Source organism: Gallinula chloropus (assembly GCF_964237585.1).
Source record: "Gallinula chloropus genome assembly, chromosome: 17".
Classification (NCBI taxonomy): domain Eukaryota; kingdom Metazoa; phylum Chordata; class Aves; order Gruiformes; family Rallidae; genus Gallinula; species Gallinula chloropus.
The window spans coordinates 395,622-414,161 of NC_140102.1; the positions used below are offsets into that span (position 1 = coordinate 395,622).

At 51.0% G+C, this 18,540-nt stretch overlaps 1 protein-coding gene across 2 annotated transcripts in view; it reads left to right on the plus strand.

Moving 5' to 3' along the window:
- The window catches only part of TTC28 (tetratricopeptide repeat domain 28), a gene marked incomplete at its 5' end in the record, with an annotated part of 132,361 nt that extends 116,261 nt beyond the window's left edge, over positions 1 to 16,100 (plus strand). The window contains 10 exons of one of the 2 annotated variants that reach the window (XM_084271932.1): positions 2,418 to 2,562; positions 4,918 to 5,097; positions 5,520 to 6,240; positions 7,859 to 7,983; positions 9,045 to 9,276; positions 9,694 to 9,770; positions 11,791 to 11,814; positions 12,626 to 12,755; positions 13,811 to 13,918; positions 14,429 to 16,100. In XM_084271932.1, the coding sequence (XP_084128058.1) occupies positions 2,418 to 2,562; positions 4,918 to 5,097; positions 5,520 to 6,240; positions 7,859 to 7,983; positions 9,045 to 9,276; positions 9,694 to 9,770; positions 11,791 to 11,814; positions 12,626 to 12,755; positions 13,811 to 13,918; positions 14,429 to 16,050 (3,364 nt within the window). In that variant the 3' untranslated portion in view covers positions 16,051 to 16,100. The remainder of the gene's footprint in view (positions 1 to 2,417; positions 2,563 to 4,917; positions 5,098 to 5,519; positions 6,241 to 7,858; positions 7,984 to 9,044; positions 9,277 to 9,693; positions 9,771 to 11,790; positions 11,815 to 12,625; positions 12,756 to 13,810; positions 13,919 to 14,428) is intronic. The other variant, XM_084271933.1, reaches the window with a different exon arrangement.
- Positions 16,101 to 18,540: the final 2,440 nt, after the last annotated feature.

Genomic DNA, 18,540 nt, shown 5'->3' on the forward strand with positions numbered 1-18,540 from the left:
CTCTTGTCACGTTGAAGCCACCTGGACTCAGATACCTGAGAAGCCACCCGAAGAGCTGCTTGGTTTGGGAGGAACAGGGCTGCCCAGGGCTGCTCTGCCTGCTACGACAGATCTCTGTCCATCGTCCCTCTATGGATTTTTCTCACTCGTCTTTGTGTACACAAACACACAGGCAAAAGATGTGGAAGATTTATGATGCTCCCTTGGTTTTGTTCTAATAAAAAGCAATGCAAGTGGTGAAGGAATAAATCTAGAGCTGTTTGGCTGCAAAACCAAGATGAAGGAGGCTCTGCTGATGAGAGTGATCAAGGCATGAGTGTTAAATACAGGCAGAGAGGCTGGCGGGTGCCACCTCCTGGCAGACGGCTGCTGCTCGGGAAGGGCAGGACCAGAGCTCTACGGGCTCACTGGTGAGCAGGGGGGTGTCCCGGCCCTGCCGGGCTGGTGTATCAGGCAGGGCGTGCTCTGAGCACAGGGCTGTGAGATTGGGAAAGCACAGTGTATGTTTCCTGGTCTGATTTTAAATCTGGGCTACTTGAGCAGCACGAAGCCTGCTGGACCCAGCCAGCTGCTGCAGGGAAGCTGGGCGGTCCAGGGGGAGTGACGGAGCTGAGGCCATGCTGATGCTGCAGTGAACCTGGTGCTGGGGCAGTCACTGGGTGAAGTTTTCAGCAACTCTGAGTACCAGCAGCGTGCTTGTACCTTCACCAGAGCCTCTGCATCGCAGAGCGTGGGTAGGTGCACACCAGGTGCCCATTTGCATTCTTGAGTTACTTGTGAGTGGGGAGCACGGGGGGCAGCAGCATTGTTTCTTTACAGAAGAGGTTTCAGGTGTGGTGTGAGGTGGGTCTGAAGACCAGCTGCAGCAGCTGAGGGAAGAAAGAGGGAGGAAATAAATTCTCTGCCTCTGGTTGTTGGAATGTGTCAGAGAGGGCCAGGGATAAGTCTTAGCCCGTGGTTTGTCAGTGGTAGGAGGGGTGCACTTGAGTGCAGTTTTTCTGCTCTCCTTGGCTTTTCCTGCATGCTGGCTTAGTCTGGTGACAGGAGAAGACACTGTGCCTGTGTGTTTGTGTGTGTTACAGGCATATATATGTATGTGTCTATGTGCATACACACAAATATGTGTGCCTATAGCAGATGTGCAATCAGCTGTTAATAGATGTCACTGATTAGCATGTCTGTTGGATGCTGAATTTCCTCTTTATATCCTGGATGAGCGATTATTTCCTGCTTTTCTTTCTTTTCTGTGTTGATAGCCAGGAATTGATCTAGGCAAGAGGTAAAAATAAACAACAGGGACAAGGCATTTTGTATCAGAAAAAGGTCACTGCAGGCTCTTGTCCTGGCAGAATGTGTGAGCTTTGTCATGAATCAGGAAACTAAGGCAGCTTTCCTGTTGTGTGAATCAGCAAAGGCCCATAGCACTGGGAGGTGTCTGAGGAGCCAGACACTGCTGTGCTTCACAGGGACTGAGAATGGGGGAGGCTTTCTCTGTGCAGCAGCATCAGAGTATGATCTGGACCAGGATTTCATGGAAGCCTCCCTCAGATCGATTTGGCACCTTGAGGACAACAGGGTGTGTACTGCCTCATGGGTGGCCTTTTCTGCTTGAGCTGGTTGTGGTTATTACTGGCCAGCCCCAGTGGGGGCTGGTTACACTTCAGACCTTGCGCTGCCTTTACTGCTCCATGTCTCATTTCCCTCCCTCCCACCTTTTCTTTAGGCCCACCTGTTAAAACTTTGAGGAACATGAAATGGTTGTTCTTGGCACCAAGCCATGGGTAACCTTTCTGGGGAGCACAGCTGCTGGGTTAGTCAGACCAGAATGGGGCAACATCATTTCCTCCACAGGGCAATAACTTTTTGTCACCATGCCATCTCAGTCTTTCAGCATGGGGCTGTTTGGTGGCTGGGGCTGCCGGGAGAACACGTGCAGGGCTCTGTCTGTGGGGATGTCAGAAACGGGCCCCAGGTCAGTGCTCACACCTGACTTTGTGGAGCCATTCAGAGGACTGGCAGCAGTTGCAGGCACAATCTTCGTGCCTTCTTGTTTGCCCGTTGTGGTGTTTCCTTTTGGTGCCATGCTAGATTAGTTGGCGCAAAGCCCAAGTTTTCCTGTAATTGTGATGGGTTGTTTATGGGTCTCATGTTTGCCAGCACACAACTGCTGTACATACAACAGCATTTCAGGAGTTTGCAAAGAAACACCCCATGGCAGTGTAATATGCTGCCTGCAGCTGGTTCACCCTGCTGTAAATGTCATTGTTCATTGTGGTGTGAAGCTGAAGGGGACCCCTGCCATGAGGCATCGTATAGAAGGACAGGAACTGGCTCAGTGTCAGTGTTAGGACGTCAGGGCAGCCTGTAATGGACCCCAGATTTCTGCAACTAACCTCTCACATGCTTTTTGCCCACAGGAGCTGTCAGAGCATGACCAGTCTGTTCAGCAGTACCATGTCTCCTGTGAAGGATGGAACGTCATCTCTTCCAAGGAGGCAGACTTCCTTCACCAAGCCCCCGCTCCGTGCGCTCTACGACTTGCTAATAGGACCAATGGAAGGAGTAAGCCTTTGGCAGGACAAATGTGGAGATTAATGTACCAACTCCTCTGGCAGTGAGGGAAACCAAGAGTAGGCAGCTTGGGGACAGCATCTGAAGTGGGGGGGGTTGCACTTCATTCTCCTAGATGGTGTAACTGGGTGTGTTGTAAGGTGGAAACAAGGGATGTAGCTGTTGATACCATGTCCAGCAGCTGTCAAAGTATAATGCTTCTGATGAACCTAAGCAGAAAGTGCTTTAATTCATTAATACTAATTGGTCATGTTCTAGGAAGATGCAGTTCAGGTCTTGTGTGTGATTTGGCAGTCCCATCATAAGGGCTACTTCCACTATAGTGACACGAGTTGTGTGTGTAAGGGACCTGTGCAAGCCAGCAGCTGTCAGTCTGCCTAACCCTGCGCAGCCACGAGTCAGGGACCAGAGACTATTCCACCTTCCTGACAAATAAAAGTGTAGCTGGTGTCATTGCTGTGAAGCAGAGCATATGTTCCCGTGCTTGGCAGTTCCTGCTTTTCCCCTTATCCTCACTGAAGAGATTCTTTTTCATTAGAACTCACCCTGAAATTAATTCTTGGAGACATATGAAACACAAATGATCTCCATAATTCTATTTCTGAAGTGCACATACAGCATCTTGAGGAGAAACGTAATAAACCCCAGGGGTTTTACATGAACAGTGGAGATTCTGTTAGGCACATGTCGCTGTGGCTCAGATGCTCGGATTGTCTTGCTGACAGCTAAAGCTCCTGAAGCAGTAAGTAGAACAGAATACGTATTAAAACAAACAAGCAAACAAAACCACCCCAAAACACTTCTGGAAAGCAGCAGTGGCCCTGGTGGGAAGCTTCTGCCTGTCATCTCGGGCTCTGCAGAAGGGGGCACGGCTCAGTGGACGTGGCTGCAGAGCAGGCATGCTGGTTCCCCTGGGCAGCCAGTGCGGGCTGCTGGGGTGGTAAACAGCGTGTCAGGACGGAGCAGAGGTGGTTGGCAGGAAGGCTCCCGAGGCCGCTCTGTGTCAGGCGCTGCCCTGCATCTCTGTGGGGCAGGGTGAGCTCCAGAGCTGCAACGACAGGAAGAACAGCAAGAGGTCAGAAACTATTTTTAATTCCTTTTAAATAACAATCTTCTTGCCCTTCAGCAGTTTTGTTCCCTCTTCAGATGACAATATGCCTTCAAAAGCACCTCACTGTCCCTCTTCAGCTTGCCACTCTTTGACACTCTCCCTCCTAGCTGACCTGGTTTTTGGTATTTCTGACTGGCTCCAGACTCCCCTTGGAGGAGACTGCTGCACTGATTGCTCTGTTTCTTTAGTAGTGTTCGTTCATCTGTGCTGCTGCCTGAGAACTAAAGCTTGAGACTGCACATCCCTGTTACTCTTTGCTAGTTAGATGGGGGTCAGTGTATCTGAACTGTATCGTCAGCTGCCAGCGCATCACAGTGCAGCCTGGAAGGCTGCTGCAGACAGACCCTGAGCAAGGTGGAGTCACAGAATCGTGTTGTAGGACCAGGGTGCATTTGTCTGAGTGTTACATACAAAATTTCATGCAGGCAGTAATACTCACCCTCAAAATACACAATAAGCCTTTATTTTCCATTGCATTGTCTAATAGCTGACATGTCTGCAATTCAGGATTTTTGACAGTACTTCTGCACCCTTCTTGTTTCAAGTCTGTGTTTCCAGACAATATAACGTTTAAAATACATAAGATAAATAAGAGAGAAATTCCCATGCTTCCATGGGACCAGGAGCAGCTGCCACTTCTCATGCCTATCTGTGTGTTCCCTGCTTACTGATCTCTCTGCCTCACCTCTCCACCCATAAGATGCTTCCTGTTTAGACCTGTTCATGGCTCTGGGTTGATTCCAGTGTCAAGTGTCTTGAAGCACAGGTGACAGACAGAATCTGTAGGTGGTTTGTTTCTACACAGGAAGCTGCTGTTTGGAAATTCAGTATCAGAAAGGATATTCTCTTTCAACAGAGAAGGTTGTAACATTGACAAGGCATAGGTGGGTAAAAAAGATGTTGCACCAGAGCAGTTGCTGTGCTGTGGTGAGGCTGGGCCCTGGCGTGCTTGCTGAGCCCAGGGGTGATGCCTGGGCTCTGCACACTGTGCTGGTGTGCTCCAGGCTTGCTCATCCCAGGGGATGGCTTGTGCAGGTGAGCAGCAGTCAGGCTGTACAGATGGGTCCAGTGCCAGCGTGTGTTTACGCCACATCTGTGCTCGCACGGAGTGTGATGCTGGTGTGTGTATTTCCACACCTGGTGTGGGGTCAGACTGGAGCCTGTTGCTTGGGAAGTGCAGGCTGGGGCACTGATGGACTGAAAGGGATGGGCTGATTCTCTCCCTTTCCTTTCAGGGTTTGATGCATTCCAGTGGGCCTGTCGGCCGCCACCGCCAGCTGATACTGGTTCTGGAGGGAGAACTGTACCTCATTCCTTTTGCTCTTCTGAAGGGCAGCTCCTCCAATGAGTACCTGTACGAGCGCTTCAGCCTCCTTGCAGTGCCATCCATCCAGTCGCTGAATCCCAGCTCCAAGGTCTGACATTGCCTTATACAACCTCTCTGGTAGAGCCTGTCCTGTGGGGTGCAGGCTCCTGTACCTGCCAGGGTTGCAGCAGCTCTGTCCTGCTGTGCCAGGCACAGGAATAGAAACCACAAACATACCCCCTTCCCAGGACATTCCTGGTGCTGATGAGAACACTGAGCACCACAGCTGTGAAGTAGATTCTGGTGTAGTCCCTGTATTTGTTCCTGAACCTGTTTGTTCACCTGGGACATGGAGATAGAAATCCTGACTGGACTTTAGTGGAGATTTTCCTTGAATAGTTTAATGGGAGAATTTAAAGAAATGCAAAGCTTGTTTGTAACTGTGGTAACCAGGCTTCTTTCAGAGCCAAAGAGACCGGGTAGTGTACCATAACAGGTCTTTGAACCCTGTTTTCTCTTTTTTCTCTGTAGTCCCATGCAAGAAAGAATTCTCCTGCTTACTCCAGTTCTACCTCAATGGCAGCTGTCATAGGCAATCCCAAGCTCCCCTCAGCAGTTATGGACAGGTGGCTATGGGGACCTATGCCCTCTGCAGAAGAGGAAGCATATATGGTATCTGAGCTACTTGGCTGCCAGCCCTTGGTTGGCAGTGCAGCAACAAAAGAGAGGGTGATGAGTGCCCTCACTCAGGCAGAGTGTGTCCATTTTGCAACCCATGTCTCCTGGAAACTGTCTGCTTTGGTCCTGACACCCAACACTGACAGCAATCCAGCCAGCAGCAAGAGTTCTTTTGGGAACCCCTACACAATCCCGGAATCCCTTCGGATGCAGGATGATGCCAGTGATGTGGAGAGCATCTCAGACTGCCCTCCTCTCCAGGAGTTCCTGCTCACGGCAGCTGATGTCCTGGACCTGCGGCTTCCTGTCAAGCTGGTGGTTCTTGGCTCGTACCAAGAGTCCAGCAGCAAAGTCACGGCCGACGGCGTCATCGGCCTGACCAGGGCGTTCCTGGCTGCCGGGGCTCAGTGTGTGCTCGTGTCGCTCTGGCCCGTGCCGGTCGCTGCTTCCAAGATGTTTGTGCACGCCTTCTACTCCTCGCTCCTGAACGGCGTGAAAGCCAGCGCAGCCCTGGGAGAGGCAATGAAAACGGTGCAGAGCAGCAAGCAGTTCTCCCACCCGTCCAACTGGGCAGGTAGGAGGAGTCTGCTTTCTGACAGAGCAGGCAGGGTTTCCAGGGGGTGCTCTCATGCCAAGGAGCAGGGGGAGTGGGTAGTTGGGAGTCGTGTGCGCCCTCTGCTCTCCCACATTTCAGCCCTCACACTCCAGACCCTGATTCAGCTGAGGGTGGCTGAATGTCACTATCATGGAAACATCAGTATTTCACTCTTTATAGTGCATTTGATCTCATTTGAAGTGATTATGAGGTGAAGTGTGTTTCATCACAGTGGTTTCATGACTGGCAAGAAATAATGTCCAATGTCCATTCCTTACGTTTGAAATCTACAGGGTTTCCTGTGTTCTTGGGATGGAGTTAGCTGGAGCAAAGTTACAGTGAAACTCTTAACAAGAAGCCAAGAGTAGTTCTTCTGGAGGCTGAAGCAGCAGCAGCCAGTAGCTGTGATTTCTGTGACATGAACCCTGTAGTGCCTACTCCTTTGGTCCTTTCAGGAGAAAGGTTTCCCTTGATTCCATTGGAAATTTCTCAGCAGTGTAAGCCCCAGGATGGAGTGCTGGTGTTTGCTCCCTCTCAGTTGAAGAGTGAGTTGAGATTTAGAAAGACAAAGTCTTGGAGTTCGACAGTGGTGCTACAGGGTTATGTACAAATGCATTTTTTTCCTGGCACAAGTCCCTGAGAGCTGCAGGCATTCCCCAGAGGGGTGGCTTTGCTCAGGCAGCAGAGCTTTTTGATCAGGAAGCTGTTGTGTGTTTGGCTTTGAAGCAGAATGTAGCTGGAGGAGTGGGGAACTCACTAGAGCTTGTTCAAGTTAGCAGTTGGAGTTGGTCTGACAAGGTGGTTGAGTCCAGCGTTAGGACAAGACTGGGAGCTGAGGTTAGGGAGAGTCCACAAGTCAATCTTTATTTTATTTTCCTTCCAAGATTTTTCTGTCTCAAAGGAAATAGCATTAAAAAAATAAACATTATTGATTCCCAGGCAAAAAAGGATGAGCATGGAGACGGGTGCTTCACCACCAGGTAGAGGCTTCCAGCTACTCAGGCTGGCTTAGTGCTGCTCCTTCTGTGGTCTGTAAGCAGTTCATCACACACAGTCCCTGACTTTCACCTTGGACTCCTGATGGTGAGTCTGGGATGGAGCAGAGTGAGGAGGTGCAGCCACACACCTCGCTGCAGTGATGAGAAGGGACAGGCAGAGCTCCTCATGCCCACGCCTGGGAAACCCAGCATTCTGATGGTGCCTGAGCCAGGACAGGTTTGTGACAGACAGGGAAAGCTCTCAGTCTGAGTTTGGTCTCTGCAAGCACTGTTTAGCATCTATTGATTTCCAGTGCTGTGGAGGAGCCATGGAGCGTGCCAGGACAAGTTTAGCTACAATACAGCACTTTTCTGCTTGCTTGAACAGGAAAACAGTATTGATTTAATATAGGAGGACAGTAAGAAACCTCTAGAAGCTTTCTGGGAGTTCAGTCTGCAGGACTGAGCAGCTAGTGGGCAGCTGCTCTGGGAAAAGACTATCACTCTGCAGGGCACAGTGAATCATTCCATTAGCCTGAGAGGGCAGAGGATGCCTGCTGCTGTTCTGAACGTTTTCTAAACAAAAGGAGGTTGAGTGTCTCTTATTCTCAATCCTGCAGCATTCATGCTTATTGGGAGTGATATGAAGCTGAACAGCCCTTCTTCACTAGTGGGACAGGCCTTGACTGAGATTCTGCAGCACCCTGAAAGGGCCCGAGATGCTCTGCGTGTCCTGCTACATCTGGTAAGAGCCAGGAAGCCCTGCCACGTGCAGCCAGCACAGCCAGGGCCATTGCAGGCCTTACAGCTGTGAGATCGTGGTACCTGGGGGATGCCTCTGTACATGATGAATGGGAAGAGAAATACCCTGATGTGTAGCCACTCACATTTGAATATATTCCTGCAACCCTTTTCCCTTCCAGCAAGTAGTCTGGTGTGAAAAGACTGGGACATCTGATGGAGTGTCCAGAACAAAAAGCAGCCAAGGAAGCCAAGGCTTGCATTGTATTGTGACAAATCCTCCCCAGGTTATCTGGTTTGCATTAGCTGTTGAATTGGGTCTCTGCTCTAAAAATGAGATAGTTATTGGGGTTAATGGTTTCCACAAGGCAAGAGCTATGAAGGTGGCAGTCCTGAGATACAGAGCAGAGGGACTGCTCTCTCTTTGTGTCTTTGGAAGCTGAGAGGCACTTTTGTTCCCATATGTGCCAGTAGCCTGTTGTGGAAGCACAAGGACAGGGACTGAAGCCAAACTGCCAGATGGTGAGAATAATCTGTCATGACTTGTAATGCTTTTTCTTCCCAGTCTGCCTTCTGTGGTCCCACAGGATTGTGGGGTATCCGTAGGATGAGGGGAACCTGTGCACACTGCTAGTCATCCCAGCAGCTGGGTTTTGTGGACACACATCTCTCTGCAGTGTTGACCATGCAGCTGCAGACTCTTGCCTGGTAGTAAGCAGTGTGTGTGAAGGGTTGGAACCCTCAGCCAGTCGTCTTCCCGGGAGAAACGCAGCTGCAGCACTTACAGGAGTGGCAGTCTGGCAGTCAGACTGGTACTTAGTGTCCTGTGGCGTTACTTTGCCCAGCACCCCAGAGAACACTGACACCAGAGCGACCTTACAGCTGGGTGCTGAGTCACCAGCACCTCTGTTTGCCAGGCACTGGCACCCTCCTGTGCATGCCAGGCCAGGTTCCACACTCGGTTTGCTGTCTCCTACCCTGCTGCTGTTGCCTCTTTGCTGTGCAGAAAGCAGCAGCTGGTGAAGGTCTCTCACAAAACAAGCTGATGCTGTGCTTTCCCCCAAGGTGGAGAAATCACTGCAGCGAATCCAGAATGGGCAGCACAACTCCATGTACACCTCCCAGCAAAGCGTGGAGAACAAAGTAGGCGGCATTCCAGGCTGGCAGGCACTGCTCACTGCGGTGGGATTTCGGTTGGACCCTCCAGCCAGCGGCCTGCCAGCAGCAGTGTTCTTCCCAACCTCTGACCCCGGTGACCGGCTACAGCAGTGCAGCACCACCATACAGTCCCTCCTGGGTAAGAAGCAGGCCAGCTGCTGGCCCTGTCCTCATCGGTCCAAGCAGGCATCAACGCTTCCCTGCCCTGCTGGGATGCAAGCCTGTGAAATAGAAGTATTCAGGAGGCTAGAGGTTCTGGAAGGAAATGTTTACTGGATATTTTGCTGTAGATGGAAATCATTTACCATCATTAAACCCCGTTACCACTGGGTCCAGTGTCCAAGATGCAGGATGTGGCTGTTCCTTTCTCCCAGTGCTCAGTCAGAAAATGTATAATCAGGTGCAAAGTGGGAGAACCTTTTGCTTCCAGAACTGTTCAGTGGTGGTGGGTGGGTGTTCAGGACTTAGCTGAGTTTGTGCTCTTTTCAGGTGGTTGTACTTCTAGCCGTGAAGCAGCAGGTAATGAACAATCCCCATGTCTGCTGATGTTTTTCAGGTCTGCCTAACCCTGCACTTCAGGCACTTTGTAAACTTATCACAGCTTCAGAAACAGGAGAACAGCTTATCAACAGGGTGAGTTGGGAGGTTTTTCTCCAGTACCAGTTTACAAATGGTTCTTCCCAGGTCAGTAAAGCACACAGAATGGTTTATGCCCGGGTTTACCAGCACAGAGCTTGCTAGGAGCCTTCAGGGTTGAGATTCCAAACCTGCCTGTTGGTGTGAGTGCAAGCACGTGTCCAGAAGAGAAACCTGCAGGTGTGTTACAGCGCTGCATGGCCTGGGGTCTCTGTTCAGTGAGAGAATGCAGAACATGGTACCTCCTGCAGGGAGGGAGAAGGAAAATCTGGGCAGTGAATGGTAGCAGCACTGATTGCTCTTTGGCCATCCTGTCCAGGGCCTGTGCTGGCTGCTCTTAGTCCACTGTTAATGCCCAAGTCCCAAGGTGCTGTTGACATGGGACGTGTAGGGTCAGTCAGGAAGCTTGGAGCCTGTGCTGCTGCTGTGTGTGCTCATAGTGCTGCTGGAAGTCAGTCAAGGGAAGGGCACAGGGCGATGGGACTCCTCACTGCCCCCCCCTCCCCACCAGCTCCTCCACATTGCCCCCTCTGCCCAGCCTTTCTAGCATGCCTAGCCTAACCTACCCTTTCTCTGTGCCACCAGCCTGGCTGGCTTTCCATTACATGTTTCTTACTGGTCTGATTGCTCCTCTGATGGGGTTCATCTTGACCATTTGCCTGCTTTAGTAAATGAACACACTGCACGTAGTGAATGGGCTGTAGTTCACTCCCATTTTCCCTTTCCCCATGCAGAACTGTCCAGGGAAGTGCTGTGGTGGGTGTCTCTGTGCAGCTTCAGAGGGCTCCCCACCCTTCTGTCCTGTTGAGTCCCTGCACAAGATACAGAGCAGCAGCCCCAGCTTTGCTGTTCCTGGGCAGCCTGCTTTGTGAGCCCGTCAGACCGAGTGCTTCCAGGGAAGGTGTCTTGTTCTGATTTACAGGAGCACCTGAGAGATTTCAAAAGGCTTGTGTTCCATGGTGATTTGCTCTTCTGTCAGTGCCCCAGACTTAAGTGGTTGAACAGCAGGGTTATATTTTCCTCAGTGCTGCAGAGGAAAGCCTGGAGTGGAGGGGATGTGATGAGTAGAGGATGATATTCCAACAGATCAGAGTGTGTGACAGGGAGATTCCTTCACAATTGTCTTCTCGCCTCAGATAATTAAATCATCCAAGGAAAAACATTCAGATGGCTGTACCCAGCTGACAGAAGATGCACTGGTGTTTCCTCAGCTGCCCCATGCAGTAAATACTGGCAGGGGTGTTGCATTGTTTCTGCAAAGAGTCTGTCATGGCCCAAGCCCCAGGCAGCGTTTCCTTTAGCACCAGAGTCCCTCCAGTTACAAGTCAGGGTTTTGAGCTCAGCTCTCCCTTCCTCTGTGGGTACTCCCTTCTGTCCCTCCTTGCTCTCAGCAGCTCAGCTGGTGAGCAGTGAGGCTCTGCCTGTCCGGCAGGAGAGCAGAGCTGGAGCCCGTGACTGACACTCCGGGCAGGGCTGTTCCCTGCTGTTCGGCCCACTTGGGTGATCGGCGTCAGAAGGGAGCAGGTGCTCTTGGCATCAGGGAGCCTGATCTGCTCTGGGTAGCAAATGCTTGGATTTAAGGCAAAACAGAAAGCAGGAACCACAGTAGAGAGAGCCTCAGCACTGCTGCATGTGCAAGGGCACGTTAGGGATTGCCGACTGGCAGCAGTGTGTCTATCCCAGGGCAGGCAAGAGAAGGGCTTGTTTTATGTTCAGTCCCCTGCCAGATGTGGGTTGGCCTGAGTGCCTGCTGAGTGCCTGAGCTGATTGTAAGGAGCTGGGCACTCCCAGATTCCAGCTGCCTGTTCCCATGCTGTTGGACTCCCGATCCATAGTTCAGGCCATTTCCAGTGGTCCCGTCCTTCTCAGGGCAGAGCATCTTGCAGTCAGGATGCCGGTTTCATGAGGATGTGTCACTGCAGGGCTCCCTGTCACCGGCACTTTGTAGCACAGAATAACCTGTGTTCTTTCTTTCTTTTCTCCTCTCTTCTCCTCTCTTGTTACCTGCTGCCCGAAGGCTGTTAAAAATATGGTGGGAATGGTGAGTATCTCATGTGCTGGGCAGTGACTGTGCCGAGCAGGCTGAGGTGCCCTGGGCACTGCAGACCCCGTGCCCTGTGCTGCAGAGTGTCCTCAGCCCGCTCCAGGCCTGGGATTCACTCATAGGGCTACTGTGGGAAAAGGCTCTGTGAGCTTTTGTGGGTTGTGAGAAATGGGTGGTCCTGAGGTTAGCTGGTCCCTGACTAAGGACTTTCCATCCTTCCTGCCCTGGATGTATTTTTAATTCCATGGGATTCTGGCACCTTAATTGGTGTCAGATCTTCACAAACACGGAGTTGTTTTCGCTACTTTGCTACTCCTGTCCCTTGGGTACAGTTGAGAAACTTCTTTCCTGGAGGCCATGGAGGTATTAGGAAAGTCATGGTTTCATATGACTAGTTCTGTCCAGTTCAGTGCTGAGAGTGAGTTTCTTGGGATCTGTGTGAGGACTGTGGTTCAGTCATAGGACAGGCTTTAGTGCATTTCTGTGAGCAGCCTCAGAGTATCTCTTTCCTTTCACTTCACAGATTTTCCTGCTGTGCTTCCTTAATGCTCAGTTCCACTGGCCACCCCCACCCCTACCCTCACCCCTGTTCTGCCCCTTGCTGCTCTTTGTTTGTCTGTCCTTGCTGTCCCTGGAGTGTCCCTCTGCCCAGATCTTTTCATCTCACTGTTCTGTTCAGGAGCAGCAGCTGAATGTGTGGGTGTACAGGGAGAGGGATGTTTGCAGTGTGTTTCCTTAGCTCTGACTGTCAGAAAAGCAGTGATGTGATGTGTTAAGGCATGGCTAATGTTTGTATTGTTACCTTCAGCTGCATCAAGTCCTGGTTCAACTTCAGGCTGGTGAGAAGGAGCAGGATTTCTCCTCTGCACCAATCCAGGTTTCCATCAGCGTCCAGCTCTGGAGGCTGCCTGGCTGCCACGAGTTTCTGGCAGCTCTAGGTAGGAGCACACTTCCTTCCATTGTCTTTCTAAAATTATAGTTAGTGTCTCATAGGGTGGCTTGCAGTGGTGATGAGACTCACAGCTTTAGACTTGCTGCTAGAGGTGATCCCTGGCTCTCAGCACACGTGCACAGAGCCAGTTTCCTCACTGGTTGGACACTGTTCAGTGCATTGTTCTCTCATGCACCAGAACATCTCCCAGTCAGCAGAACTGGATTCCAAGGTCGCCAGCAGCTTGGTGCTGTCAGGTTGGTTTAACTCCAGCTTTTCACCTGGGATCCTGTTCTACCCTTGTTCATAGCACACACTTCTGAGGGTGCTTCTACCTGAAGTGAGCCCGTCATTCCTTTGGCAGGGAAGCCTGGCACTGGGCAAGGGGAGGGCATACCAGGGTGATAGTATGCACTGGGGTCTACAGCCTGAAGAAAAGACAGAGGAGAACTAAGTATCAGACAAGGTTCTATTCCAGCTTGGACCTCGGGTAGAGTTAGTAAAAGGGCAGTGCAGGAGAAGAGGGGCAGTGCTGCACAAGGAAACATCCAAGAAGACTGCTCAAGGAGCTTGTAGAAGCTGCCATCTTTTCTCACAGTCATGCCTCCTGCACCCAGCACTCATTGCTGAATTCCAAGGTCAGTGCTCTTCTTCACACCCACTTCTGTGTGGAAACTGGATCAGTGATGAATGGTAGGGTCAGGTGGGACACCGTTCCCTGAGGTGGGGTTTGTGTATCATTCCCTGGCAGTTCCATGTAATGCACGTTCAGTTTTAGCCATGTAATGGCTTATTTAGTTGTGAGTTCTGCCTGGCATGTGGACAGGAGTGATTTGTTCCTGTGTTCACAGTACAGCACCCTAAAGCTCCAACACCTGCTGGAGAAGGCATGCAGACAGCAACAACAAACCAACCAGCCCTACCTTGTAGGTGATGAGTCACCATTCCGGGATGCTGCAGGATCTCATATCTCTCTGTTCTGTTTGTGTTATGAATGACACTTGTTTGGGGTCCTGGGTCCTTCTGGGAGTTGTGATTTTTCTGCTCCACATTCTGCTACAGGTTTTGACCTTTGTGAAGTTGGCCAAGAGGAGGTGATTCTGAAAACTGGGAAACAAGCTAACAGGAGGACCATGCACTTTGCTCTGCAATCCTTGCTGGCACTTTTTGGTAAAGCCACTTAATAGTTGTTTTTTGCCTCTTGTGCCATCTGATGTCTGATCAGGATGGCTCCTGTTGAAATCCCACACTCTTAGCTTTTGGGGAGATCATACATCTCACACACATCATACAGACCATGTGTGGCACAGCAAGTGCAGCAAATGTGGGTTTAATATGGGAAACAAACACTGAGACTTGGTGAGGCCAAAGCTGGAAATAGAATCCAGCAACTGGAGATTGAATAACTCACCCTTGGTTTTGAGATATAAAGAAACAACGACTGCACAGGGTTCACCTGGGGTGGCAGGACCGAGGCTCCTGCTTTGTGTTTCCTGGGCTCTGCACACTGTTCTCACCTGAGCAGCAGCTGGGTCTCTAAAGTGGCGTAGAGCCTGAACACATGATTTACAGCATTTCCTCTTAACTCTGATAGGGGCATTAGCTGGTTGTGTTTGATCTCACTGTGTATCTAGGGGCCTATTTGTACTTTTTTTGTCCTTTTTTTTTTTCCTGTTTTAGATTCTACAGAGCTGCCCAAACGCCTCAGCCTGGACAGCTCCTCATCACTAGAGTCTCTGGCTTCTGCCCAGTCCATTTCCAACCCTGTGCCCCAGTATCAGAACCCCCCCTTCTCTCCTCCTTGCCCCGACAGCGTTGCATCAGATGCCATTTCTGTGTATAGCCTGAGCTCCATCGCTTCCTCCATGAGCTTTGTGTCCAAGCCAGAGACTGTGCCGGACGGTGTGGGGCACAGAGGACGCCAGGAGTATGAGAGGCCCAAGAACATCTATGCACACAGGTCTGCAGGACAGAGCCAGTTGTCACCACAAACCAGCACTGTGGCCAGCAAAGATGAGGAGGAGTATGAAGGTTTCTCTATAATCAGCAATGAGCCTTTGGGCAGTTACCAAGAAAACATAAAAGCAACACTTTCCCCAGATCACAAACAGCCCAAAACTGGTCAGACTGGAGGCATTAAAGAGTCTGTCAACTCCAAAGGGAGCGTAAGCACCCCGAATTCTCCAGCTAAAATGACTCTTATTCCCAGTCCAAATTCACCTTTCCAGAAGGTGGGGAAGCTTGCGAGTTCTGACACGGGGGAGTCTGACCAGTCGAGCACGGAGACTGACAGCACTGTCAAATCCCAGGAGGACAGTAACCCGAAGCTTGATCCTCAAGAGCTGGCTCAAAAAATTCTGGAGGAAACCCAGAGTCACCTCATTGCTGTTGAACGTCTTCAGAGAAGCAGCAGCCAAGTAAGCAAGGGCAACAACTCTGATGATGGGGCCTCTGCCCCAGGGGGTGTGTCTGCATTCAGATCCTCAGAGACCAGTGCGTTCAGCAGGCCGATCAGCTCTAGTCAGAAGAATCAGTCTTCCCCTCTCTCCATTAAACCAAAGCCTCCAACAAGGAGTTCATCCCTTCAGAAAGTGAGTTCTGGCTATAATAGTCCTACCACGTCGGAGATGTCAACCAGAGAAGGCACAGGTCAGTACAGCGGGCAGCCGTCTCCAAGCTGTGATTCACGTGGGTCCTTGACTGAGCAGCCTCACTTTAAACTCAAGTACCCCAGCTCTCCCTACAGCGCTCATATCTCGAAATCACCCCGAAATACCTCTCCAAGCTCAGGGCATCAGTCTCCTGGCGGCAGCACTCCATCTCCTGCTCTTTCTTACTCCTCAGCCGGCTCTGCTCGCTCAAGTCCAGCTGATGCCCCAGACATAGACAAGTTAAAACTGGCTGCCATTGATGAGAAAGTGCAGGCGATTCACAACCTAAAGATGTTCTGGCAGAGCACTCCCCATCATTCCACTGGCCCCATAAAGATTCTCCGAGGAGCCCCGGGAACGATGACTTCCAAGAAGGATGTCCTCAGCTTGCTCAATCTGTCTCCGCGGCACAACAGAGAAGAAAGTGCAGATAAGATGGAACTGAAGGACCTGTCTATTGAGCAGCGCCTTGCTTCTCCACAGAAGAACCCTCCAAACGGACACAGGCACCCTGAAACATCAAACGCAGTGACGTCGGCCCCTCCAGCCTGCAGCGGCGCGCTGGGGGCCGCGCGCCCCGTGAGGCTGCCCTCTGGGAACGGTTATAAGTTTCTGTCACCGGGGAGATTCTTTCCTTCCTCCAAATGCTGAAACGTCTCGAGTACCAGCTGATGACTCCCCATGTTGTAAAAGTATTTGCTTCTGCCCACTTGCCTCTATCGATCCGGAGCCGTTCCCTGGGACGCCGTGGTCACACCGCGCGCGGTTGGCAACGCACAGACCGTGCCCGCCTGTCGCGGTGTCGCACACCGGCCCTGCACACACGGGTTGTAGTTCTGGGGCCTTGGCCAGACTCACTCGATAACAGGTTCTATGTAGCGTTCAGTATTTGCAGCAACAGGTCAGATGAATCCAGTTGTCTGTTCGTAAAACACGAGCTGGTATTTCCTAGCCTGACAGGATGGTGTTCAGCTGGCTTTTTATACAGAAATTAAACATATCAGGGATTGGAGAGGGAAGCCAGAGGAGGCAGGACTTTCATGTCTACCACAAAGAAAGTGTGCACAAGGTTTTGCCTGGAGAAGTACAAGCCATTTATTTGATTGCTCTCAAAGGCTGACAGGATGAGATAACGTTACGTCTAGGTATCTCTGCCAAGTTAGCCAAACACAAAGACGTGCTGGCCATAAAGCTCCAGGACAGCATATACTGGCAGTTCTCTGGCATCATTTAGAGGCTGGTGAAACAAAGACAAGAGGACAGAGATGCCCCATTCTAAAACCTTCGTCTCAGGTAACTCTTCTGGAGGGAAACCTTTAACATCATGTTCTGCTGGTTGGTCTGCTCAGAAGGAATGCTTGGGGCATCACGAGCAGGGTGAGCCGCAGCGTGAGGCAGAGAGCGTGTGTCAGGGACAGGTTCTGGGCCTGTTGAGTGCTCTGATTTTTCTGCAGCACAGCGTTAGGAAGGTCAGGTTCTCACCTTGGCAAGTACTTGGGCAGCAGAGATGTCTCTGTGCACAGAAGGGGTTACAGACACTGCAGCTCAGAGCACTGTTGTACAGCTCCAGGGTAGGCAGGAGTGTGACATCTGTGTGTGTGGCTTAGAAAGGGCCTGATCAGACAGACCCTTCGCTGGTCCTGCTGGGTCGTTCACACAGCTTGTCAGGGGCAGGTGGGTCTGTGCAGCTTCTCCTGTGAGACGCGGTTCTCCTGCAGCAGGGTAGCAGCACAGGGTCAGGTCAGCGCAGGTGCAGCGCGTACGTGAGGCAGCAACAGCTCTGCACAGAACCTGGGCGCCCTCCGATCCCTGGAGAGCAGAGAGCCAAGAGCACCCCGGGTGAGGGGTGAAGCTGCCCAGGCTGGCTGTGCCGAGGGGTTGGGGACCAGGCTGGAGGCTCTGCCTAGCGGCTGTCGGGTGCAGCGGTGTGATCAGCATCACCGTGGCCATGTCCATGCACTGAAACCCACGGGCCTGTGGCAGCACCGAGGCGGCCGCGCTGCAGGGGCAGATCCAGGTGTCACCAGGTGCTGTGAAGTCGGAGCACTGGATCACCAAGGCTTTTGGTTCCCATTCTGAACTCCCAAAACTTGCTGGGTGACTGAAGGCCGATCACTTCACCTCTCCGTGCCTCGTCTTCCCTTTCTATCTACATGGGGATAGTAATATTTACCTACCTACCTCACAGAGGTGTTGTGAGGCTGAGTTAATTAGGCCTGGAGTTTGAGCTGGACCTGAACCGTGAGTGCAGTCAGCTCTGTAGAAGTGTTAGGGGCACGTTGCTGATGGAGACAATTGTTGCACTTACCATGTCTGGATGCTCTTCTTGAAGATGCAGCTCTGATCACTTGTGACTTCCTTGGAGATCTTGGAGGAAGAGCGTAGTAGCAGGACAGAGGATTCAGTGTGGATTCTGGAGTATAAAGTTACTTAGGCTCAGTTTACTCACAGTGCATATATCAAATGCTTGCTTTGAGTATATCCCAGAATCCACTGGTTTCAGGAGAAAGCTCTCAGTTTTGTCGTCACAAGAAATTAACACAAAGGTGAAAGGCAGAGAGCAGAGGGCTGTGTTGTTACCGTGGGCTAACAGGGATGGATGATGGCAAAAGTTTTGGTGCAGAAAGACACAATGAGGAGTTACTCATCTACTCACATTCTACAATGTAGCAAAAGACTTGAGTGAATCTGTTCAGCTCATATGATGCAAGTTACCTGTCTGTATGTCACATCTTTCTCTGATGGTTTGGTGCTGGATACCATCTTCTTGTCGTTTGGCAGGACAATTAGAATAGTGGGGCAGAAAGAGTCAGCACAGCGTCCACCCATCACGTGGACAGCAGCATTGCTGATCCTGCAGCTTGCTGAGAGACTTTGTGTGACCTCATTTGTTTCTAACCAGCATAACTGTTCTAAAACGACATCCCAGGAACACCCAGGATGGAAGTGGGCAGCTTTGTGTTTATAGCAACAGCAAATACTCCCTGTAGTGCTGCATAACATGCCAGAAATAAGCCTCTCTACTTGTACTTTACTACTTCCATAACTAAAGGATCTTTTAATCTGTAGAAATTCTATATTGCCATTTTGGTACAACCCATTTTCATGCTGCCAGTAGGTTTCATACTGGCTTAAAGTTTT